General features: G+C 60.9%; 1 protein-coding gene across 1 annotated transcript; it reads right to left on the reverse strand.

Moving 5' to 3' along the window:
- Positions 1-427: 427 nt before the first annotated feature.
- KCNJ4 (potassium inwardly rectifying channel subfamily J member 4) lies at positions 428-23,003 on the reverse strand. The gene is made up of 2 exons (XM_036301479.1): positions 22,205-23,003; positions 428-2,562 (listed from the first exon to the last, which is right to left on the reverse strand). The coding sequence occupies exon 2, from the start codon at positions 2,521-2,523 to the stop codon at positions 1,198-1,200; it is 1,326 nt and encodes a 441-aa protein (XP_036157372.1). The 5' UTR covers positions 2,524-2,562; positions 22,205-23,003; the 3' UTR covers positions 428-1,197.
- Positions 23,004-24,112: the final 1,109 nt, after the last annotated feature.

Genomic DNA, 24,112 nt, shown 5'->3' on the forward strand with positions numbered 1-24,112 from the left:
GGCCCACTCAGACCCTTCGCATGGCCCCCAGGAAGGAGAATGGCAGGTGATAGAGTCCACAAAGGGGCACAAACACCCACACATCCATACACACACACACACAACACACAGGCCTGCCACACGCAAGACACATGTATGCATAGCACACACATCCATATACACACACAACACACAAACCTGCCACACGTAAGATACATGCATGCATGGCACACACACACACATATGCATATACAGACAGGTACCACACACATCCATACCACACACACAACACACAGGCATGCCACATACAATACACACATGCATAGCACGCACGCACACCATACATATACATATCATACACACATACACACATACCACAACACATACCACACAGAGACACACTCACATTATGTTGGTCTCTCTTCTTCCCGACCCTCCATCTTCAACCAACCTACCCCAATGGACCATATACTTTATTAAAAATATATAGTTACAAACTCCATTGTCGATTTGGGCTGGGTCTGGGGGCCCGGAGCAACCACAGGGGGGGATGGCCTGTGTCCTTCCCCTTGGGCTCCCACCTCTATACTCAAACCAGCACCATCCAGGGCCGAGAAGGCTGGCTCTGAGGGCTTCAAGGGGGCAGCCAGCTGGGCAGGGACGGGCTAGGCCACACGGGCGGAGGGAGGGTGCACAGAGAGGATGGCACCTCCGTGTCCTGCAGGTACAAGTGGCAGAAGGTGGATTTGGTGCCTCCATCTCTCTCCATTTATAGGTATTTACAAAAGAAAGTCATGAGCAACAGGTCACAGTCATGCAAAAGAAACGCACCCGTCCCTCCCTCCCCCAAAACTACCCCCTGCCCACCCTAGACCCCAGGATGCCCACCCTCCAGAAGTCCAGCCGCGGACCCCAAGGTTCTGAGAACAAAGGGGGCACGTCCTGGAAGGGCCGGTGGGGAAAGGGTGGTGAGTCCGGGGCCCCGGAACCGCCAGCTGGCAGGCGTTGGGGAACTCGAGCGCCAGGGCACAGGGTTCGCGGGGCCCTGCCCAGGCCCGGGTTCCAGAGTCAGTAGGAAGGGGTCCCCCAGCTGTGAAGCCCCGCCTCCCTCCAGAAGGTCCACGGAGCCAGGGCCAGCTCTGTCCTGAGTGCGGAGGGGGGTCCTGGCACCTCACCCCCAGCAGAGGCTCTTGTGGAGGCGGCGCGGGCGGCCGGAGGTCAGATGGCGGACTCCCTGCGGTAGGAGATGCTGTCCAGCGGGAGGGTGGCCTGCATGCGCTCCAGGTCCAGGTGGCTGCCGAACTCCAGCATCCGGATGATGCCCGCCTCCTCCTTGCAGCCCGCCTCCAGGCCCAGGCCGGCCGCCACCGCCGCCGCGGCCGCCGCCGCCTCCTCCTCCATCTCCTCCTCCTCCTGGCTCATGAGGGCCAGCTCGTTCTCGTAGCAGAAGGCACTGGGCGGGGGCGGCGGGGCGGGCAGCACGGTGATCTTGCTCTCCTGCAGCTCCCGGGCGGAGCAGCAGGGCGTGGCGGGCACCTCGTAGGTCTTGTGGAAGCGCGAGTAGTCGATCTTGTACTGGTTCTTCTCCTCAAAGAGGACGGGCTCGAAGCGGTGGCCCCAGAGGATCTCGCTGGCCAGGTAGGAGCTGCGGGCCTGCGTGGTCATGGCCGTGGCCTCCACCATGCCCTCCAGGATCACCACGATCTCGAAGTCGTCCGCCTCCAGGTCCTGCCGGCTGATGCCGAACAACGGGCTGGCCTCGTCGATCTCGTGCAGGATGGTGATGGGCGACACCAGGAAGATGCGGTCTAGGCCCTTGTCGAAGCCCACGTCCATGTCCAGCTGGTCCAGCGGGATGTACTCGCCCTCCTGCGTGACCCGGGGCTTGATGAGCTGGGCCCGCACGTGGGCCTCCACGATGTGGCTCTTGCGCAGGTTGCCCACGCGCCACATGAGGCAGAGCCGGCCGTCCCGCAGCGCCACCACCGCGTGGTGGCTGAACAGCAGCGTCTGCGCCCGCTTCTTGGGCCGGGCCATCTTGGCCATGATGGCGCCGATCATGAAGGAGTCGATGATGCAGCCCACGATGGACTGGACCACCACGGCGATGACCGCCAGCGGGCACTCCTCCGTCACGCACCGGAAGCCGTAGCCGATCGTCGTCTGCGTCTCCACCGAGAACAGGAAGGCGCCCAGGAAGCCGTTCACGTGCATGATGCACGGCTTGGGGGCCGCCGGCGCCGCCCCGCCGCCGCCCGCCGGGGCCGCCACGGGGCCGGCCTCCAGGTCGCCGTGGAAGAAGGCGATGCACCAGAAGAGGAGGCCGAAGAAGAGCCAGGAGACGAGGAAGGCCGCGGAGAAGATCATGAGCATGTAGCGCCAGCGTGTGTCCACGCAGGTGGTGAAGATGTCCGCCATGTAGCGCTGCGACTTGTTGCTCAGGTTGGCGAAGTAGACGTTGCATTGGCCGTTCTTCTTGACGAAGCGGTTGCGGCGTTTCCGCCGGGGCGCGTGGGGCTGCCCGTTGCGGTTGTGCCCGAGCATGTCCCGAGGCAGGCGAGGTCACCGGGGAAGACACGGGGCCTGGGGGCGAGAAGCCGGACACGTGAGATGCTGGGAGCCAGCGGCGGCCGCAGAGGGCGGGGTGGGGGGAACCCCGGCTCTGGCGGCAAGGCACCCACCCAGAGACACTCAGAAGGGAAGCGCCTGGCCTGGCCCGAGACCCCTCCGCCCCGGCCAGCAGCATGTGACCGCGAAGGTGGCTCTGACGAAGGGAGGGGTATCGGGACGGAGCCAGTGCCTCACGGCCAGCCCAGCTCCAGGACGGGGTCTCTGCCAGGCCAGGAGCTGAGGCCACCAGGATCCGGGGCCTAGTCCAGCCCTCCCGCTGCCCCCTCCAGCCCCCCTTTGCCCACTGCTCCAACCCGAGCTTCCTGATGCCCAGCCTGCCACCGGCCGCCCTGAGCAGAGGGAGCTGCGAGGGCTCCGGCCCCAGCTCGCCTCCCTGCGTCCACCCTCTGCCTCTTGGGTCTTTCGGGGCAGGATGGTCTCCTGTGCTGTCCAATACGACAGCCACTGGCCACCTGTGGCTCTTCACGTTCACTTAAAATTAAGTAAAAATTCAACTCGGTCCCACAGCTGCATTAGCACATTTCACTGTCCATGCTCGTGGCTACTGGCGGCCACACCAGGCAGCTGACACAGGACACGCCCTCCACTGCAGGAAGCCCCCGCGGAGAATGCGGGGACCTGCACCCCCACCTCGGTTCCTGTCCTCTCCCCAGACTGTTGGGAGCAGTGGGGGGGGGGACCCAATGGTGGGCAAGACAGGAAGGGGGGACCCTGAGCGCGGCTCCTGTGGGGGCATCGCCACTCCCATGTCACAGGAAAGGAAGAGGGGCTCAGAGAGGGGAAGTGACCCGCCCGCGGCCACACAGCTGGTAAGTGGCCCAAACCCAGGTGTGTCTACCCCTTCTGTCCCCACCTGCTGTCAACTTCGACAAGGTCGCCGTGTGGAGACTCAGAGAGGGGAAGGCCTCACACCCACTGGCCACTGTGTCACCTGCCGGTGACGCATCTCACCTCCCTCGGCCCCACTTCCTTCGTTTGTAAAGTGGGGACCCGCGCCCCCCTCACGGGCCGAGGAGCGGTAGGTGCTCGCTGGCAGCAGCAGGTGCCCTCCGCTGCCTCCCGCCTCCCGGGAGCAAGGGAAGCTGGCGAGAGGCGGGCCTGGGCTGTCAGCATCCCAGCTGTTTCGGCAGAGGTGGCCCCTCACCCCCCGGGTGGCAGGGCGCACCAGCTGGGCCCACGGAAGGCGGACCCTCCCTCATCCCTCCCTTCCACAGGGACCCCAGGAGGGAGATGGTGCTGCCGGGCCCCAGCGGCTGGCAGGGCCGGCCCAAGCCTCGGTTCCTGGTAACATTTTGGCCCAGAATTACATAAGGCTGAAAGTTTCTATTTTCTGTGCTATTCTTCTTCCTGATCTAATTGTGCATCTGTGGCAATGTTTATACACTTCCCCGGTTCGGGACAACTCGGTTGCCGCAGCAACCGGTGCGCGCCAACGCTGTAATTTAGAGATCAGCGGCGCCAGAGCCTGCCTCTTCCAGGGAGAAACGCCCTCTCTCAGCCCAGGGAGAGAGCCCTGCACCCCTCCCCCGCGGTCACCCCACCCCTGCGCTGGGTTCGGCTCCCTTCTCCCTTCTAAGGAGCTCCCTGGGTCCCACAGTCCCGGATGGAAGTCCAAGAGCCACCTGGTCACTTGAGGAAGTTACTGGACTGACCTGAGCCTCAGTTTCCTCATCTGGAAAATGGGATGAGTGAGACCCATCAGTCTGACGGCCTAACTGGTAATGTTGCCATGTGATGCTGGCTCTTCAGGGGTCATACCTCTACCTGGGCATCCCAGGCTCTCTCTGCTCAACAGCCAGGGTGCCGGGTGCGCCTTCTGGCGAGAAACCGTTTCTAGGGGGTCTTCCTTCACTAAGCATCTCTGTCCCTGCTCTGTCCCACTGTCTTCACTGCCTCCATTAACACCACAGAGGGAACCGGAGCCAGAGGAACAGAGGATCGCTAATTTCAAGGCCCTCATTTACCTGAGGCTAGGGAAGTCCAGAGCTGGGACAGACTTGCTGAGAGTCCCAGAGTGAGGCCGGAAGCCAGCCCTGAGCCTGGTCTCCTCACTCCCACTCCAGAAGCCCTGGCAGAGGGCACTGGGGTGAGGTTTGGGGGCCAGGGGAAGAGAGGGGCAGAGGGGACAATGTGTGGTGACCTAGCCTTTCACGGATGAGGTCACCGAGGCCCAGAGAGGGTGAGGGCCTTGCCCAAGGTTCTCTGCCCAAAGGGACTGTCCCTCACCTGGCAAGGCCGTCCCCCCCCCCCCCCCCCGCCCCTTTCCCGGGTTCTTCCTCCGGCACTTCCTTTAGTCCGAGTGCATCCTGGGGCTCCTTTCCTGGCAGAAGTCTTTCTTTGGGAAAAGGAACGGGGATGGGACGTGCTGGCTGCATTTTACAAACTTACTGTCCTTTCTTGGCAACTGAAGGACTGACAGTGCTGTGCCAGGTACCCAATTTTTAAAAATGTACTGTGTCCTGGCCGGTGTGGCTCGGTGGTTGAATGTCGACTCATGAACCAGGAGGTCACGGTTCGATTCCTGGGCAGGGCACATGCCTGCATGCAGGTTCAATTCCCAGGAGGCAGCTGATCAATGATTCTCTCTCATCATTGATGTTTCTATCTCTCCCTCTCCCTTCCTCTCTGAAATCAATAAAAATATATTTTTAAAAAAATTTTACTATGTTGTGAACATCTAAAATCTGAGGCCCCTAGTCCAGACTTCACTGGACAGCTAGGGAAACTGAGGCAGAGAGCAGGAATGTGGCGCAGCGAGTCAGCAGTGGGCCCAGGGCACGGGGGCCTCAGGGAGATAGTGCAGGCGGCCAGCAGGGCTGTGAGCTCGCTGGCACGGCTGCTGCCCAGTCCTTCCTGAGGAGCTGGGGGCGGAGGGGGGCTGGAGACCCTGCCGGCCAGGGGTCCGAGGAGGCAGGAAGAGACCTGCTCTGTCATCTCTTACATTTTCCCTCTGATTTTGTGGCAAAGCTGGGATGCGATTCCTTGTCCGCACGACTCTGCAGAAGAAAAGCTGATAGGGTGGCAGCGGGCCCAGTGGGTTCCAGCAACCCAGGCAAGTCTCCCGGGCACCCTCACCACGCATGGGAGGCACCAGGGGGGGGGGGGGTAGGCGGGGGGGGGCCGTGCCTCAGGTGGCACCCAGCCCCAGACAGAAGCAGGGGTGGGTCTGAGACCCAGGGCAGGCTCAGTCCACACTCCCCCTAGAGGGCAGGAGGGGCAGGGCAGAAGCCCACACAGGGACACTCCGCCAGCCTGCAGGGCCTTTCTGCATCTCCTGGCATCAGGTGGGAGAGCAGGGGGGTGAGGCCACGCAGCTCAGCCGTGGGACCCCTGAACCATCATCTGTGGCTGCTCGTAGGGAACAAACCCTCAGGACGGCCGGTCTGTCTCACTAAAGCCTCAGCGACCCTCCGTTTACTCAACAGGCATAATAGGAACCTCCGTGGCACAGGCAGGGCTAGTGGTTCTCCTCCCAGCTGAAGAATCCCGGGTTGGGGTGGGGGTGGGGCGAGGGATGTGGATGGGGGGGTCACACGGTAGAAGTGGCAAAGCTGGGATACCGATTCAGGTCTGGCTGGTTCCAGGCCCCTGACTCACCCCGGCCCCAGCCCCTCCGCTCTCCAAAGCCCTCGCTGGCTGCGCTGCCCGCTGCCCGCCTGCCTCCCTGAGCCCGGGCCCTCACTGTCTGCACTCCGGGACCTCTTTTCCACTTTATGAGAATACTGTGCTGGTTGAACACTTGTGCTTGGGGTGGCGAGACCTGGTTCTTGGTCTCAGCCCCGTCACCTCCTAGGGTATCCTCTTTGGGCCTCAGTTCCTTCATCTGCAAAATGGAGATGCTGATCACAGCATCTACCTCACCAGGCCACTGTGGCGGCAAATGTGATCAGCACTCGTAACAGACACATCGGCTGGGGCGTCAACAGGCACTGCAGGTAAAGGCACAGAATACGGCGATGGAGACGAAGATGATGGTGATGACTATGTCAGAAAATCTGGCTTCCAGTCCTGGTCCGGCCACTGACTGCTCAAGCCAGATGCTCCCCTCTCTCTGCAAAATGGGGGTGGCAGGGAGTAACTGCTCCCTGGGAGAGCTGGGAAGATGTAATGAAACACGGCGCCCAGCATCGTCTGGAGGGAGACTGGTTCTTCTACCAGAGGGAGCAGGCCCAGGGGACGGGCAGGGCAGAGGGACTCACCCAGTGCGCCCAGGAGGGATTCCCGGGGTGGGAAGTGGAAGGAATTCACGCCCTGTCCCACCTCCAGCCCCTGAGGAGCCTCTCAGGTCTGGCTCCCTAGTTGGGGTGGGTGTCCTTTCAGCTCTAACACGCGGGGCTTTGCAGGGGAGGGCCAGGGGCCAGGCAGCTGAGCTGTGCCTCTCGGAGTGAATGGGAGCTGAGGAGGGATTGAGCCACGGGGGTGGGGGGGGGCGGTTGTGGCAGGGTGTCCGCTCCTGCCCACGACCCTCTGCAGGCCTCTGTCCTGCTCCTTGGACCCGGGAGGTCTGACTCTCTTCTCTTTGTGAATGTCGAGAGCCCGTATCTTCCCCCTCCCGGTCCAGTGGCTTCGACTCCGGAGTCTCTGTCCGCTTTCTGCCTGTGTGACCTTGGGCAAGTCACTTAACCTCTCTGGTCCCTGCACTCCTCATCTTTTGGTGGGGCTAATTATAGTCCTTACCTCACAAGGCTGTGATGAGGAATAAATAGGACCGTGACCGTGCACATCACGTGCCCAGAACACAGTCAGTGATTGATAGGTGCTCGGAATCACTCCCAGGCCTGAGCGGTCCTTCCCTGGACCTCCTCCCCTGCATTTCAGAGCCCACCCTGTGTCCATCTCACAGCCCTGCCCAGTCTGTTCCAACAGCAGCACGAGGGACCAGGTGAGTGAGAGCAGTGGCCTCAGGACCTCACAGAGCTGGGCTCCAGCAGGCTCCCTGACCTCTCTGAGCCTCCCTGTCTCCACCTGAGAAGGAAGACAGCAATGCCTACCTTGCAGGCGGTCCTGAGGGCCAGGCGCGGCTGGTCAATCGTCATAAAAGTGCAGGCCACACAGTGGGTACTCAATGAACGCTGTTCCTCCCCCACCACTTCTTCTGAACCCCGACATCCCGCTGCACACCTAGCCCCTCCCCCGGCTGACGGCATGAGGTCTGACGTTGCACCATCCGCAAGGAGCATTCAGCACCCACTTCCTCTGTGCGGGCTCTGTGCTGAGTGCTTCGCCAGGATCGATTCCTGCCACCCTCACCATGACCTCAGAGGAAGTTGCCATTATTATCCCGACCACGGCACAGAGGGGGTCGGCGACTTGCCCGCGCTCACACAGCTCCTGGGGGGCAGAGTCAGGAGTCAGGCCCCAGCGGTCAATACCAGAGCATATTCGTTAGACACTCTGCTCTCCTGCCTCCAAGAAACCCCATTTCTCCCACTTAGCAAACATTCCCCGACCCGCCCGCCGCGGGCCAGTCAGTCAGGTCAGGCCTGCTGGGCGGGAGGGACTGGGGTCACAGGGAGTGGAGCCAGGACCAGGTCCTGGATTCCAGGTCCAGCCGGAGCCTAGACACGCAGGCGGCCCTGGGCTCCAGGGGCTCTGTGCAGTGGGTGCAGCAGCTCAGTCCTCCAGCTCCGCACCCCACCTCTCGCCCCGTCACCGGCCTGCAGGAGAGCAGGCTGGGAAAGACAGCTGTTCCCCAGATTGTCCACACAGGCCGCTGGTCCTGGCAGTGGCAGGAGCTGGTGGCCGGAGGACTCCGGGGCTCCAACCTGCCTGGGTGCCCTTTGACACCTGGGCCCTGCCCTGAAGGACTCGACCCCCCCCTTCGAGCCCCCAGGAGTCTCTTCTATCGATTACTCTGTCCCACCCACCACAGGGGCACCCCCCCACAAGGATCTGGAGGCGAGCGGGGCTCCCCGAGGCTTCTTTTCCAGAACCCCAGTCTCTCACTGGCGGGGCGTCCACTCCCCCACCTGCTGTGGCTCGGATCTGCCTGTTGCACCTCGTCCTCCACGTCGCGCCCTCGATAACTACGTACTGCTCACTTGCTGTGGGCAGACACGGGGGCACCCAGCTCCGCAGTAACAAGCGAAGGCGGCAGCCACCAACCGTGAGCTCCCGAGGACAGGTCTCACCCCGAGAGAGAGGGCGAGGGGCTCTGGTTGGCCGGGGCTCCACAAAGGCCTCCTTGAGAAAGTGGCATTTAAACCGAGACCTGAGTGGAAGTCAAGGTGGCCGTGAGAATTGTGTGTCTGTGTGAAGGGCAGGGTGTAGAACATTCCAGAAAGAGCCTGGTGTGTTGCCCGGCCGGTGTGACTCAGCAGTTGAGCTTCGACCCATGAACCAAGAGGTCACTGGTTTGATTCCTGGTCAGGGCACATGTCCAGGTTGCAGGCTGGGTACCCGGTAGGGGACGTGCAGAAGTGAGCCATTCAATGATGTTTCTCTCTCTCTCTAGCCCTCTCCCGTTCCCTCTCTCTAAAAATCAATAAACACGTATTTTTAAAAAAGAGGCTTCACCTGGGTTGGTCTTTTACATTTTCGTGTGAATCAGGAGATACGACAGGCCCCGTGTGTCTGGGACACTGACGAGGACCAGGTTTGAGGGGTGACACGTTCTAGTACGCAGTGGCCTTGGAACGTCCCATGCAGATGCCCAGCAGTTCAGACCCCAGGTCTGCGGGAGCTAGACTGGTTAGGCCTTGACCGCCCGGGGATATTTTAAGCTGCTAGGGTGGAGGAGATCAGGGGCAAGAAAGCTGGATGAGCAGAGACGAGGGCTCAGACCCAGCCAGCCTCCTGCACAGGAGACCTGACACAGCAGAGGGAGGCTGAGCACAGGGCCAGAGGACAAGGGGACAGCGGCCGGCCGAAGCCAGGGAGGAGGGGGTGTTAGCGCGCTGCCCAGGTGCCCTGACCAGCCCCGGCCAGAAAGGCAGCGACTCCTCCTGGGCTAAGGAGGGGAGGTGTGGGGGCAGAGGTGACCTCCCCAGCCAGGGGTGGGAATGGGCGTGGAGATCCCTGTCCCTTAGCCTTGTCCTTGGCCTCTCAGCAAACAAGTCTCCAGGAGCTGAGGCTGCTGGTGGGGGGAGAGGGTCTCCGAGAGCTTTGGGGAGTGGAGGCCAGCACCCTCCTTCCCACACACAGGATGCCCTGGATCTTGGCTGGGCCCAGGGGCTGCACCTAAGAGGAGGTGGGGGGAGGGGGAGCATTAGGGAAGGGGAGTGAGAGCCAAGTGCCAGGCTCACTCCCTCCCTTGCTCTGGGTGGCCTGGGTGGCTCTGCGACACTTGTGCGTGCTCCTGGGACCTGGGCCTGCAGACAGTCACGCACCTCCGTTGCCCAGCCTGGCAGCAGCCTGCCACCCATGCCCATCCCCGAAAGGCTCCCCAAGCAGCCAGAAGGAGGAGGAGTGAGCCCTGCAAGCAGCGATGTGGGTCTTCAAGATGTGTTTTAAGTGAAAAAAGGCAACAGTGATGGATACCAAGTATAGTATCTACCGTTTGTACAAAGAGGCGAGAGGAATTTTTAGATACACATATTTGCTTGTCTGTGCTTGTCTACGGATGGAGACCCAGGAGACGGGTGCCACTGGCTGCCTCCGGGGAGGGGAAGCAGGTGGCTGGGGATGGGGTGGGAGGAAGAATTCTCACTGTATTCCCGTTGTGTCTTTTTTAATTTTAGAACCATATGAATGTATTACCTACAGAAAAAAAAAGGCACAGAGAAAGTTTTAAAATTAGTGTGTACATATGTGTATTTTTCTGAGGAGGATCATAGCATTCATAAGGTCCTCAAAAGGGACCGTGATCCCAGAAAGCTTGACTGTGCTTCACTTGTGCGCTGTGTGGCTGTGGGAAAATGCCTTCCCCTCTCTGAGTCCCATCCACAAGAGGGAGAATAACACTCGCTGCATACACGCTTCGAAGACGGACAGCGTACGGGAGGGTAAGGGCGTATAAACTGCGAAGTGCAGAAGCCCTTCTTGACGAGGGTGCCTTAACGTCACCTCTCGTTCTCCCCACAGTCCCCTGAGGGTTCAGTTGCACCCCGTCCTCCCAGCAGCTCAGATGGAGGCCCTGGCTGGCCTTTGCCTTCCGCTGTGTGTCCTCTAGGCCTGAAGGCCCCTCTCTGATTGCCCTCCTTGATCTCCCTCCTCCAGCCTCTACGTGCCCACCCCGTGCAGTGCCCAAGCTCACCTTGGCTGAAACACCACCTGGCCCGTCACCCTTCCGAGCAGTGACGAGCCAACTCAGCTCCTGCTCCCGTGTCCCCTGGGTGTCTAAGAGGCATCACAAACTCGCATCGAGAAGACCCAGCCATCGCCCCGCCCCTGCCTTCTCCACCTCCCTCTGTGACCTCCCAGGAGGGGTCCACTCAGCCTAGCGCCTGGGTGTCACCCTTCAACCCTCTCCAAAGCCAGCCGGCGTGTCCGTGTCGTGGTACAACTAACGTTTAGTGTTTGCTGTGGGCCACGAGCCCCGGCCACTCTTCTGATCCTTGAGACCCTGGAAGGGGAGCTGCTATTTTCATCCCAGCTGAGGGTCCAGGAGCTCCCCCAGGCAGGAGAACCCCCAGGACTGGGGCCTGGACGCTGGCCCCACACCCAGTCCATGCAGCCTGCAGAGGGCTCCCTGCTCTGAGCCATGTCACTACTGGACTCTCCACGGCCTCCTCCTCCCTGCACCTGCTGCCTCCTCTCCCCCTGCAGCCCATCTCCGCGGGCCGAGGACCCCCGGTCTCCTCAGCTTAGAGCTGAGGGTCCTTCCTGCTCCTCTGACCTCAACCCTTCCACCCCCACCCCACCCCCAGCCACTTGGGCCTTTCTCCTTTGTCCCTTGAACACCCCAAGTCCATTCCTAACTCTGGCTCTTTACACCGGCTGTCCCTTCTGGTTGGACTCCTCCAGGACTCCACCACCCACACCTTCGCACCATTCAGGTCTTGATTCAAAGCTGCCTCCTCCAAGAGACCCCCAGACGCTCTCCGTCTGTCTGTCTGTCCGTCTGCGTCCTGACCTCCTCACAGCACTGATCCCATTTAATTTGCAATCTCCGTAAGTGCAGGGACCTTGAATTTCTGCCTCACCCCTGAGCCCCAGACGCTTCATAAACATCTGATGACTGACAAAGAAACAAGATAATTTCAGCCCATCATGATTCCCACAAAGGCCCTACGCAGGGTGATGTGACAGAACGTGACCAAGCAGGAGCTATTTTTGTCACCGTAGTCAGGGAGAACCTCTCGACAAAGGTGGCCGCTGAGTGGAGACCAGAAGGAGACCTTCTGCGACGCTGGAGTGGGGACAGGACATCTGAGCCTCGGCCTCCGCCTCACCCTCCCGTGGACCACTGGCTTCTCCTCTGCTGACCCTCAGGTGTCCTCCCAGGGGCCGATCAGGGCATCTGGGCTTCGTACTCGGTGTCCTCGGCCCAAGAGTTAAGCTCCAAGGACTGGCGGGGAGAATGGTGCAGGGCCGAGCCGGGGGCAGCCGGCCGCCTTAGGAGGGTCAGACAGCGGGAGGAACACTCAGCCTCCACTCCTACCCCAGCATCCCAGCTCATCCGCAGCCAGGGGAGATGGTCGCTGCCAGAACGCCCACTACGGGCAGCCAGGTGCGAGGTGCTTACTCAGCATTTCTTCTGCCCATCTGGCTACGGAAGCCAGAGACTCTGAGACTCCATTCATTCGTTCATTCATTCATTCATCACCCTAAATGTATGCTGGGCTGCAGTGGCATCTGCCCTCCTGCCTGGCACGTCTCTAGCACAGCACAGTGCCTGGCCTCGGCGGGCACTCTATAAATCACTGGGGATCCGGGCAGCTGCAGGGCCTGGCCTGGCGCTCCGCCAGCCCTACCCCCACCCAGCAGGAATGAATGAACGTTTACTGAGCACCTACTGTGTGCTGGGGGAAGACACGTGAGTAAGGCTCAGCCCTGCTTTGCTGAGCTCCGAGTGTCAACACGTGAGGATAGGAAACGAAGGGTCTACACAGCAGAGGGCTTAGAGAGAAGGTCCCCAGGAAGGTGTGGGGCAAGCAGGGAGCACAAAAGTGAAGCAGGGCTGGGCCAGGGCTGGGCTGGACAGAGAGCAGGACCTAGGGCCTGGGGTGGGGGTGGGGGTTGACAGAAGGCTCCGGGCCTGGAGCTAAGTGGGCTGCTGGGCAAGGGATGGAAGGTCTGAGGACAGAACAGCCGCATCCTAGAATTCTCTGTGCTGGTGTTTTTAGGAACTGAGTATCCTGGGAAAAAGGAATCTGCACCCCCTATCAGGGGCGCCCCCAGGATTTCTATACAGAGCAGTAGCTTTTACGCTTTTTGACCAAAACCCAGAGTAAAAACAAACATGTTGTGCATTGCTGTTCATTATATAATGTATATTTGAAAAGCTGAAACAAAACAAAAAATAATACTCTCACTACATGCAAAGTGCTCGCTATTTTGTTTTTTAGAAACAAGTAGTGAGCCCTTGCTGGTTTGGCTCAGTGAATAGAGCGTCGGCCTGCAGACTGAAGGGTCCTGGGTTCGATTCCGGTCAAGGGCACGTGCCTGGGTTGTGGGCTCGATCCCCAGTAGGGGACGTGCAGGAGGCAGCCAATCAATGATTCTCTCTCATCATTGATGTTTCTCTCTCTCCCTCTCCCTTAATCTCTGAAATCAATAAAAATATATTTTAAAAAAATAAAAATAAGTAGTGAACTCACTAAGTCAATTTCACAACCACTGATGGGTCAGGACCTACACGCAACTTATTAATTTATTTATTTTAATTACTTTTTATTTTTTTAAATATGTTTTTATGATTTCAGAGAGGAAGGGAGAGGGAGAGGGAGATAGAAACATCAATGATGAGAGAGAATCATTGATCAGCTGCCTCCTGCACGCCCCCCACTGGGGATCGAGCCCACAACCCGGGCATGTGTCCTGATTGGGAACTGAACCGTGACCTCCTGGTTCATAGGTCAACGCTCAACCACTGAGCCACGCTTTTTATTGACTTTTAGAAAGAGAGGAAGGGAAAGGGGTAGAGAAATACCAATGTGAGAGAAACATCAAGGGATCGAGCCACAAGCTGAGCATGAGCCCTGACGGAATCAACCTGATGACCTTTCCAGGCACGGACGGCGCGCAACCAGCTGAGCCACACCGGCCAAGGTGGACCTGCAGGCGACTGAAAACACTGACCTGCGGGTAATTAGGAGCTGTGAGCAGATTGAAGTGGGGTCTAGGGCTTGCCTTGATCCCCATTTCAGTCTGCTCACAGCTCCTAATCTGCTCACAGTCCCCCTCAGCCCTCAGCCCTCTTTGGGCACCATGGGGTGCCTCTGCCCAGTGCACCCCCTATGCCCTGCCCACTGGGCCACACAGGACCTAAGTTTTACCAGGTTGAGCAGCTGGTAGTGGTAACTCTCCGTGGCTGGCTGTCCATTCCCTCCCTGCCTCCCGGTCTGTCATCTCAGGGACCCGGGCCAGCCCCGGCACGAGGCCATGGCCCACTCGGTACCCCATCCGGCTCCTCTCTTCCCTGTGGCCCTGTTCCTGCCCCAGGTCTGGGGGGCGGTGGTGCTGAAACCCGCCAGAGGCTCTTTCCAAGGTCAAGTGGCGCAGGATCTGCAGCTGCAGGGCCTGGCCTGGCGCTCAGCCAGCCCTACCCCCACCCAGCAGGTCAGGAGGGCGGAGAGGGTACAGGGCAGGGCTCAGCCAGGAGAGCAGGATCTGAAGGTGCTGGCTGGGGAGTGTGGGGGCTGCCAGTCTGGAAATCTGCCAGGAGTTGCCACCGAGTGATCAGGCCACACAGCAGCTCGTCAACAACTGGCCACTTTCCCCACAGGCTCCTGGGATCTTCCCAGCAGATGCCCGGGCACAAGCCCACCCTCACGGCTCAGGGCAGGGAGGCTCAGAGTGAAAGGCTGCCCCAGGCCACACAGCCATCCAGGGGTGGAGCTGGACTGGCACCAGCCCTTGTGCTTCCCACCCACAGGCCTCAGCGGGGCTCACTGAGGGTGGAGGAGCCAGCCTGGGGGTGGGGGGCAGGCGGAAGTGGCCACCCTTCCTCTCCAGAACAGGCTGGGTCCCTCAAGCCCCAGAGTGCAGAGCAGAGGCCAAAGTGGGAGGCAGGTACCAATGAGCAGAACCTTCTAGAGACAAGTGGGCTGCCCGTGAAGATGGTGAGGTGTGGAGGGCCTGATGCCCATGTGGCAGAGTGCGGCAGCCCCTCTGCCCCCCATGTCACCCATAGTAGCCAGGACCACTCTAGTCTGTGCCTGCCGCCTCCCCTGTATGGCCTCATGGAGTTCCTGAATCACTGACCCCCACTCCATCTGTCCCCCAGGCTGAGCAGCGCCTTAACTCTCACAGGGCAGAGGGCTCTGGGCTCTGAGGCCTGCGGTGGGGTTAGGAGAGGAGCTGCGGGTGGGGGTGGGGTGGGGGGTGGGGGTGGGGGAGAGACTCCTGAGAAGTCCCAGAGGCCAGCACTGAAACCTGACTCCACCACCAAGTCAAGGTTGAGCAAACTCCCTCCCTCACACCTCAGTCTTCCCATCAGGGGAATGGGATCAGGCCATCTCAGTGCATGTACCCCTCCTCCCCGGCCTCGCTGAGGTCCCCTCCCATCCTTGCAGGCCAGGGGAGCCAGGGCGGCTCTGAGAACAAAAGGAAAGAGCCAGGCACATCTCCCTGTCACCACCGTGGTCCAAGTTTCACACAGGAACTAAGAAAGGTTCTCGGGGGACAGTGACCCCGTCAAGGTCGTGTGGGAAAAGTCAGTAGCTGCGCTGGGGTTCAGTTCCTAATTCAGCTGCACAGCTGCTGCCCCTTCCCCTCCTTCCATCTGGGGGTTTGCCCAGGAGAGGGGGCTGATGGGATTCAGCACTTCCCTTCCTCCTCCAAACCCAGCCATATAGGGCATGTCTGAGAAAGAGAGAGGGTGTCAGCAGCCCTGGGGGAGGAAGAGCTCTGGGTTCCAGTCCAGCCCCAGCTCTGCCACCGCTGCTGGGACCCCGGGCAGTCACTGTGGTCTCTGGCCTCAGTTGCTCCATCTCCCATCAGAGGCTGGAGAAGAAGCAGACGCAGGAGCAAATTGGGGCCACCAGGTAAAGCCGGGGAGAGTTTTCTCCATCGTCCCGGGCCCACGGGGTGCCTCTGCCCAATGCACCCCCTATGCCCTGCCCACTGGGCAACCCGAGCATGCCTAGACCAAAGCTCCCAGCTGCTAGGTCACCATGACAACGCCTTCACCCTAGAGAGCTCCAGCTGGGGTCTGGAACACCGAGGCCCACTTTTCTCAGTGGCCCCTCTCCTTGACCTGCCAATGCCCCTCATGGCACCTCCCCTCCCCCTGCCCACTGAGGCCAGACGTTCCTGCTGCTGGACTAGGCTGGTCGACAAGTGGCCAGGTAGCCACGGGAAGAGGGGAACCCCCGCAGGGAGAGGCAGGGAGCCCCAGGCTAGGAGAGGTGCACCTCCCCGCTCAGGACAAATGGGTCCCAGAATGACCGGAACTGGGAGCACAGGTGGGTCAAAGGGTATTTGGCCTTCTACCTGCGGGGCCTTCGAAGACCCTTGCTTCTCAGTTTATGTACTTATTTTTTTTTTTTAGAGAGAGAAAGAGAAGGGAGAGGGAGAGAGAGGTAGGAACATTGATGAGAGCCCTGACCAGTTTGGCTCAGTGGATGTTTCTAACTCTCTATCCCTCTCCCTTCCTCTCTGTAAAAAAATCAATAAAATATATTTTTAAAAAGAGAAACATTGATTGGCTGCAACCTACATGCCCCCTACTGGAATCAAGCCCGCAACCAGGGCACGTGCCCGAGACCTCTTGGTTCATGGGTCAATGCTCAACCACTGAGCCACACCAGCCAGGTGAGCCTCAGCTTTCTCATCCGAAAAGTGGGAGTGATGGTCCTCAGGGGATTGCAGGGAGGATTACGTGAAGTAATGAATATAAAGCCCCGCTCAGCCTGGCACACAGGGGGTCGTCCCCCACTCTGCAGCTGGGTCACCCAAAAACCTCTTTGTCACCCCAGCCACCCATCAATATCATCATCTAGCTCAGTAACTCCGGTGTGAGTGTGCGTGTGAGTGGGAAAGTGTGAGTGTGCAAGTATGAGCGTATGAGCACATGACTGTGTGTGTGTGTGTGTATGTGTGTGTGTGTGTGTGTTGGGAGGAGACAGGGCATGGCATACAAAGGGAAGGGCAGCCCCCCCAACCCCAGCATTCCTCCCACCCTTTCGCCTGGCCTGTGTGTCCTGGAAAGAACAGTGGTCTGAGAATCAGACAAAACCCGCCAGTTCAAATCCAGTCCCAGCCGCTTTCTGCGCATGCCCAGCCAGCCACTCCCCTGGCTGAACCTCAGTTTCCCCTGTAAATGGAGAGAACAGCTGAGGCCCCGAGTCTTTAAGTCGCCACAGGGACCCGACAGTGGGCCACAGGGGTGGAACTGGTCCAGGCTTTTGGGAGTTGGGGGCAAGACCCAGAGCACCCTGGAGCGTGAGCCCCCCCGCCCCCCTGCTGTACCCCACCCACCACCCCGTGAGCGGTGTGCGCGCCTGCAGGAGCGTGCGCGCGCGTGTGTGACTCAAGGTCTATTCATAGCCGCGCTCCACCAGCTGCATCGTCACAAGCAGAGGGGCCTCAGCCCATATTATTATTTCAATTACCATCTGAATTAAAAGTTTGAGCAGCGATCAGCCCACGTAGCCAGGGGAAGAGGGAGCAGGAGAAGAATAAAGATGAAAAGGAGAAGGGCTGGGCCTGGAGATCCCCCCAAACCCCAAGGAGGGCTGAGGGGCTGAGGAAGCTGCAAGGTTATAGCAGCCCCAGGTTCCTGCCCACCCCTTGCCCAGGTCCCAGGATCCCCGTGGGGATGGGAAGAGCACTGGGACAGCAGCCCAACGGTGGCTGCTTTGTGGAAATAACTCATAAAACCCGATTTTTGGCCACACGGATGGGTGGGCCGAACTAGAAAGGGCGAGGACCCGACCTCAGGTCACACAGGAACCACACCCAAGGTTGCTGGCTCCACGACCCTCTCAGGCAGGCCCCGCCCTGTTTCCTTGGCTTCACGGACTGTATGACACAGACCTCTGTGGGTGGCTCTAGGGCAGGACCGGGGAGGACAGAGGCGAACCTGCTGTCCCTGCTGTTCCCCTTCTTGTTCTCCGGCTTGATCCCCTCCCCAGTCCTAGCCTGTCAGCCCTCTGCCAGACCACCCTGAAATCTCAGCCCTCACCCCACCACCAGCCCAGATGCCCCTCCTCACCCGCTGGTGCCGGGGACAGAGCCCTGGCCCACATCTAATTCTCAGGCCATTCTTTGTTTCTGAATCCCAGTCTTCCCATTTGTAGAATGAGTTCTCCCTTGGGTGTGTCTTTAGGATGGAGCCCCAGACGGTCCTTGAGGGGGTGTCACGCTATGGGGGCGACAGACCATCTCCTGCCAAGATCCAGGCCAGGGGAGGGACGTTCTCCACTCTTCCCAGACTGGCCTGGACTCAAATTCAGGCTCCTCCACTTCCCTGCTGTGTGACCTTGGGCAAGTCACATAGACTCTCTGAGCCGTGGCTCCCCCATCTGTGACACTGGGACATCAATTCGACATTGTGGGGATGCTGGGAAACGTAGAATGAGCAGGGATTTGCACAAGCTCCTGGCGACAATGTGTTTCCTTGCTGGAGAAACAGGTAACTGATGGAGCTGCTTCCCAGAACCTCCTCGGGGAGAGCAAAGACTCCTGGGATTTTGGAGGTGAAGATGTCATTCAACCTCACCTAGAAAGCTGGGGTCACCCGGTCAGGATCCCTGGCACATACTCGTCTGGTTCTGCTGGAAAGCTCTGGTAGGGGGTTGGGGAGCTCACTATTTTACAAACCACCCACAGATGCTCCCCAGCTCCCCCCAATTCCACTCTGGGAATCTTCTGGAGAGGCCACAATCTCCCAGCTTCACCCCTGGGGCAGCCTGCCCTGCCTGGGACTGCCTGCAACTAGCTTCTCAATGAACCTGAGAGGGAGCTTTTCAAATGGATCAAATGAGGGGTGGGATTAACATCCAGGGATGGAGGGGGTGGGGCCAGGGAGCAGGAAGGGAGCCTAAGGGAGAACTGGGCCCTCGAAGCTCCTGGGTCCTGTCCGGGCAGCCACTGTGCTCCCTGGGGTTGGGCATCTGCTGTCTATCTCCACGCAGGACTGGGAGCCAGGAGCCCCAGGTTCAGGCCCCGGTTCTGCTTCCTCCACCCCCTAAACCAGCCGTGGGCAAACTACGGCCCGTTCGGCTGTTCTATCCGGCCCGCGGAGCCGAAAGAGCGGAGGGTTCTCTTGCTCTCCCCTCCGCTCCTTCACCAGCAGCAGTGTTAACATGGCAACGTCGGGAAACAGCCGCAGCTCCTTCTTCTGAGTCCAGTTTAAGAACCCATTGTGGCCCTCGAGTCAGAAAGTTTGCCCACCCCTGCCCTAAACCATCACTGTGACCTTGGGGGGCTCCACGTCCCTCTCTGGGCCTTGATTTCTAGTTCTGTGACATGGGGGCACCAGAGCAGCGATTTCAAGAACCAAGCCTTGTGTCTGAATGGCCACCCTGTCCTGCCCCGCCCCCCGCCTCGCATGCTAGGAGCACGGGGCCTCTGAGTGTCTATGGTTTCGGGGCCGGAGACACATCTAGTGCCGTTGCAGGTTCTGCTGCCCCCATTTCACAGGCGAAGAGATGGAGGCATAAGGAGGGAAAGTCACTTGCTCAAGGTCACAGAGAGCAATTCAAGCTTCAGGACTCCTCGGTGCCCAGGAGAGCAGCGGAGCTCAAGGGCGTCTTCGTTCAGGAGAGTCACCAGGGTTTGGAGTGGCCAACTGTTCTCTATACAGATGTAGACGCTGCATGGGGTGGGGGCGGGGACTGCCCAAGGTCACACCGCGGCAATGAGAAACCGGGTCCTGAACTGAGCTCCGGCTTCCCGGGCCCCACGTCGCCAGGGGCACGGCAGCATGTCTGACCTCCGGCCTCGACCCTGGAGTCTCCCTAAATGAGAGCCCTTGCCCTGACTCTAGGCTCCACCTGGCTGCTCCCAGAAGCCCCCAACACCTGGGACCGAGGCAGGAGCGTGAGCAGGAAGTCAGGAAGGCAAGTTGCGGGGTGGCCGCCTGTCCCGGGCCCTCTGGCCCTCCCTCTCCTCTCCTCGTGCAGGGGGAGCTGCAGTGATGTAATGCACTCGGCTTTGGTCCTGGTGCCAATCTCAGAAGAGAGACGACAGATTGCGTGAGCCAAATTTGGCATCCTAGGGGGAGAGGCACGAAAAGTGGAGACGTGGAGGAGAGGAGCGGGGAGCCTGGGGAGGCGCAGGAGAAGCCCCCCTGCCCAGCAGACTCCAGAGGTGCCGGTTCTCCTTCCACTCCGGCCTCCCCCTCCCCAGCCCACCTGCACCGGAGGCCTCCCCTCCTGATTCGAGAGGCCAGCCTGGCTGCTCCCGGCCCCTGCAGCCCTGGTGCTGCCAGTCCTGAGCCTCCCCGCCCAACACACCATTCCAGCTCCGTTTCCCATCGCCGCTAGTCTCTTGGTTACCATGTTGCTGGTTGTCATGTCGCTTACATGTTCTCGTGACTCAGTGGTCCCTGCAGAGGGGCCCCCTCCTCCTCACACCCCCCTCAGCTCTCGCCCCCGCCTCCCCCAGATCCACATTAAGAACCAGCCGCCCTGTAAGCCTACGCTGTCCCTCCTCCCCTTCCCTCTTATCCTAAGCTAAGAAATCTTTTCACAGCATCTCCTACCACTACTCCATTCTCTTCCACAAATGTCTGTTAAAAGAGCCTACTATGCCCCAGGCTTGTGCAAGCGGCCTTCAGAGACATGGCATCGTCTGTAAATCACTCAGCAACCCTTTGAAGTCACTACCATCATCCCCATTCTCCAGTTGAAGAAACTGAGGCTCAGAGAGGTCAAGACAGCTACCCAAGGTCACCCAGCAGAAACTCAAGGCCGGCGCTGTCTGTTCCCAGTGACGCCAAAGGTTTTTTTTTTCCTGGGGAAGGAGCTTCTTTTTCAAGGGTAACCCAAGGGACCCTGAGGAATAGTTCCCAAACCCCAGATCGTCCCTCTAATTCCTGGACCCTCCTCTCCTTGATCAGCCCTCTATTTCCGGCCACATGTCCCCCTCTCCATTAGCTGTGCATTTTCCAAAAGGTCAAATGAATCCTTACTCCCACTTGCCCAGCCCGTCCCCAGCCTGTGAACAGCCCTCGGCTCACTGGAGCCCAGGGGCCCTCCTTGGAGGTCAGCGGGGCAGCTGCGGAAGTTGAGGGTCAAGGAGCAAGTGACTTGTCCAGGGTGCCGGTTCCTCAACTAGCTAAGCTGGTTTCTAGGAGCCTGATTGGAGGATACGCAGGCCCACTGCCCAGTGTAGAAAGCCCCAGAGAGAGCCCCTCCTCCCAGTAGAAAACAGAGTCGAATGTTCTAGGCTCAGTCCTCCAGGCCCTGGTTTGAGTATGTATGGGTCAGCTCCTCGGCCAACAGCCTTTGCGCCTGCCATGCTGCACTCCAGCCCTTACCCCCCTGCTCACTTCAGCCCTTTGCTCCCCTCATCCCAGTCCAAGCCAGGGCCATATGGGGTTCTCAGGCCCCCAAAGTCCTGGCAACAGTCCCCCAAAGCCCTGATGCTCTGGAGATCACAGAACTGGATGTGCAGGAGAAGCGGAATAGACATTTTACATGCATGCACACACACACACATGCATGCACACACACACATGCACACACACGCACACATTCAGGGTACGGCTCCCTCTCCAGGCCTTGCCAGTGTGACCTCCCTCCCTAAATTGCCTTTCCCTTCAACCTGCTGCTTGACATCCGACTGCTCTTGAGGCCCCCACCTGCCAACGTGCCCAAGCCACCCTGCCTCTGGTCCCTCCACCACACTCCTGCCTGCCCATCTCCCTGCATCCTCCCCCCATCCTGGAGCTGGGCTCTGGGGCAGAAGCGGGTGATGCTGGTGGGGGAGACTCAGCATGTTGCAGGGGAAGTTTCCCGGCTCTGGGGTCCATCCAGACCTCTCTTTGCTGGGGTTCCCCCTCTAGGGAGGAAAAGGCAGCCTGTGCTCTCCCCACACCGGGTCTCTACCCTGTGAGATGTGGAAATGCCTCATTTACTGATCCCTGTCCCCTCACCCGGGGTCGCCTGGCCCAGAGTCAGTGCTCAAGACCTGGGAAGTGGGATTTGTTCTGGGTCGGATGGAAGGGCCCTGGGCCAACAGGCTGCGGTGGGATGAGGATCGCAGAGCTCCTCCGCCCCCTTGCCAAAGTCACCTGCCTCGGAACTCCTCTGGAACCCAGGGAGGCAGCTGGAGGTGGGTGGAGGCAGGGAAGGGTCGTGACCGGGGCAGGAGGTCAAGGCCCGCTCAGCCCACCTCTCCCCCATTCCTGGCATCCACCCAGACCTCGCCACTGCCGACAGACAGAAGGACAGAGCTCGCCAGCTCCCGGGAATTCGCAGGACCCCGGGTCGGGTCGTGGATCAGGTACTGAGCGCACCGGCCAGAGCAGCGGGCCCAGGACACAGCCTCCCCCGGGGCGGGACCGACGACGGGCTGCGCCGACGGAGCGCGGCGGGCTTACCGCGGGCCGAGGTCCGATGGCGTCCGCGAGGCTGCGCGCCGGCTCTACATCCCACGGCGCGGGCGGGCGGCGTCCCGGCGGGGAGAGGGGAGTCCCGGCGCCCTCTCCCCGCGAACCCGGCGGCCGGCCCCGGCCCCTCCCCGGCTGTCGGGGGGGCTCTGTCCGCGAACCTCCGCGCGTCCGGCTCCGCGCGCCGCCAACTTTCAGCGCTGCCCCGCGCCGCGCCCTCTGCGCCGCCTGGGCGTCAGCATCGCGGGGCCCGGGCCGGGCTCAGCGCGGGCTCCGAGGGCCCATGGCTCCCGCCGCCGGTCGCCCCCCGCCCCCCGCGGCGCCTTCCCCGCGCTGCTCTCGGGCGGCCCCCCGCCCTGCGCCTCACTCCCGGCCCCGCTGCGCTCGCCTCCCGCCCGAGACCTCCGGGGCGGACGGCCGGGCTCCGCCGCCGCCTCCCCGCCAGCCCCGTCTCCGCCCCTCTCGGTCCCCGTCCCCCTCCGGCCCCGGTCTCTCTGTCTCCCGCGCTCTCGCCGCCTCTCCCTGCGGGTCTGTCTCCGTCCCGCCGTCCTCCCAGCCTCGCCCCTGCCGCCCCCTCTCTGCCCGGCGTCTCTCCCCTGCGCGTCTCAGCCCGTCTCCCGCCCCGTCTCTGTCCTTCGTCCTTCTCTCCCTCGCGCTCTCGGCGCGCCCCGCCGTCTCGGACCCCGGCCCACCGCCGCTGCGTCCCCGGCTCGCCCGGGAGCCCGCGCTCCCGCCGCCCGCGGCGCCGAGAACTCCCAACTCGGCTCACGCCGCCCCGTTTGCGAGACTTTCGCCCCTCCTCGCACGTGACCCGCACCCCGCTGCGGGGGCTGCACCGCCACCGCCACCCCGCCAGCCCCGGAGCCCCCGACGGCCCACGGGGCCCGGCCCGGCCCTTCCCCTCCGCCCTGGCCGGGGGGACGTCAAACCCCCTCCCACCCGCCCGTCGCGCGGGGCTGGGGGCTGCGTGGCCCCGCTCCTGCCCTAGATCCGGTCCGGGTTTTCCTCCTGCCTCCCGGAGCGCTCCTCCCAGAACCCATTCCGATCATCCGCTCCCGGGCTTTCCAGCCCCCCAGGGGCAGGTGGAAAGGGTTCCTGTGCCGGGAAGGGAGTGGGTGGGACAGGGTCGGGGCTGGGTTCCTGGGCGCCGGGCCGCTCCCCTCCTGAAGTACCGGCAGTGAAGGACCCTATGCACCCCGCTCCTGCTGGAGGGGCCCTCACAATCACCTAGGGCAGCACCGCCCATTTTACAGACTGGGAGACTGAGTACCGAGGTCACCAGCCTGCCAAAGTCACCCGGGGAGGCAGAGTGGTCCAGCCCCCAGTCTCTTGTTCTCTGCATCCCCATTACTTCAAAGTGTTGTCTATGGGAGGGTCGCGCCCTGACTGTGCCCCAGGTCTGGGTTCCACACACTCTGGACTGTGGGGGCAAGTCCCCAGCACCCCTGCCCCTGGGGAGCCAGCCCTCCGAGGAAGCAGGTGGGGAAGCGCTCCTCCAGGGCAGTGGGATGAGGGCACACCTGCAGTTAGACAGCCAGAGGAACTTCCCAGGAGCCAGGCCATCTCCGACCACCACCAGTTAAGAGAGGGAGAGACTGAGGCACCCCGAAGTCGGATTGGGAACTTACTGAATATGAAATCTCCAGCTCCTTCAAGCTGACCCCGGAAGATGCAACCAGCGCAGGAGCCACCACACATGAACCACCCTGACTGCTCCCCTGCCCCCAGACCCTCCCCACCTGAAAGGATCCAGTCCCGACTTCTGGGGTGATGCACAGCCAGGCCCCACTTTACCCCACCCCCATATACCTCCACGTACACCCTGATTCCCACAGATTCCAGAACACACCAGATGCTTCCACACCTCTCTGCCTTTGCACATGCTGTTCTTCCTGACTG

Source organism: Myotis myotis, unplaced genomic scaffold, assembly GCF_014108235.1.
Source record: "Myotis myotis isolate mMyoMyo1 unplaced genomic scaffold, mMyoMyo1.p scaffold_m19_p_3, whole genome shotgun sequence".
In the NCBI taxonomy this organism is placed as follows: domain Eukaryota; kingdom Metazoa; phylum Chordata; class Mammalia; order Chiroptera; family Vespertilionidae; genus Myotis; species Myotis myotis.

Bases quoted from the DNA above. Each gene is read 5' to 3' on its own strand.
- KCNJ4 (XM_036301479.1), bottom strand. From the start codon at position 2,523: ATGCTCGGGCACAACCGCAACGGGCAGCCCCACGCGCCCCGGCGGAAA.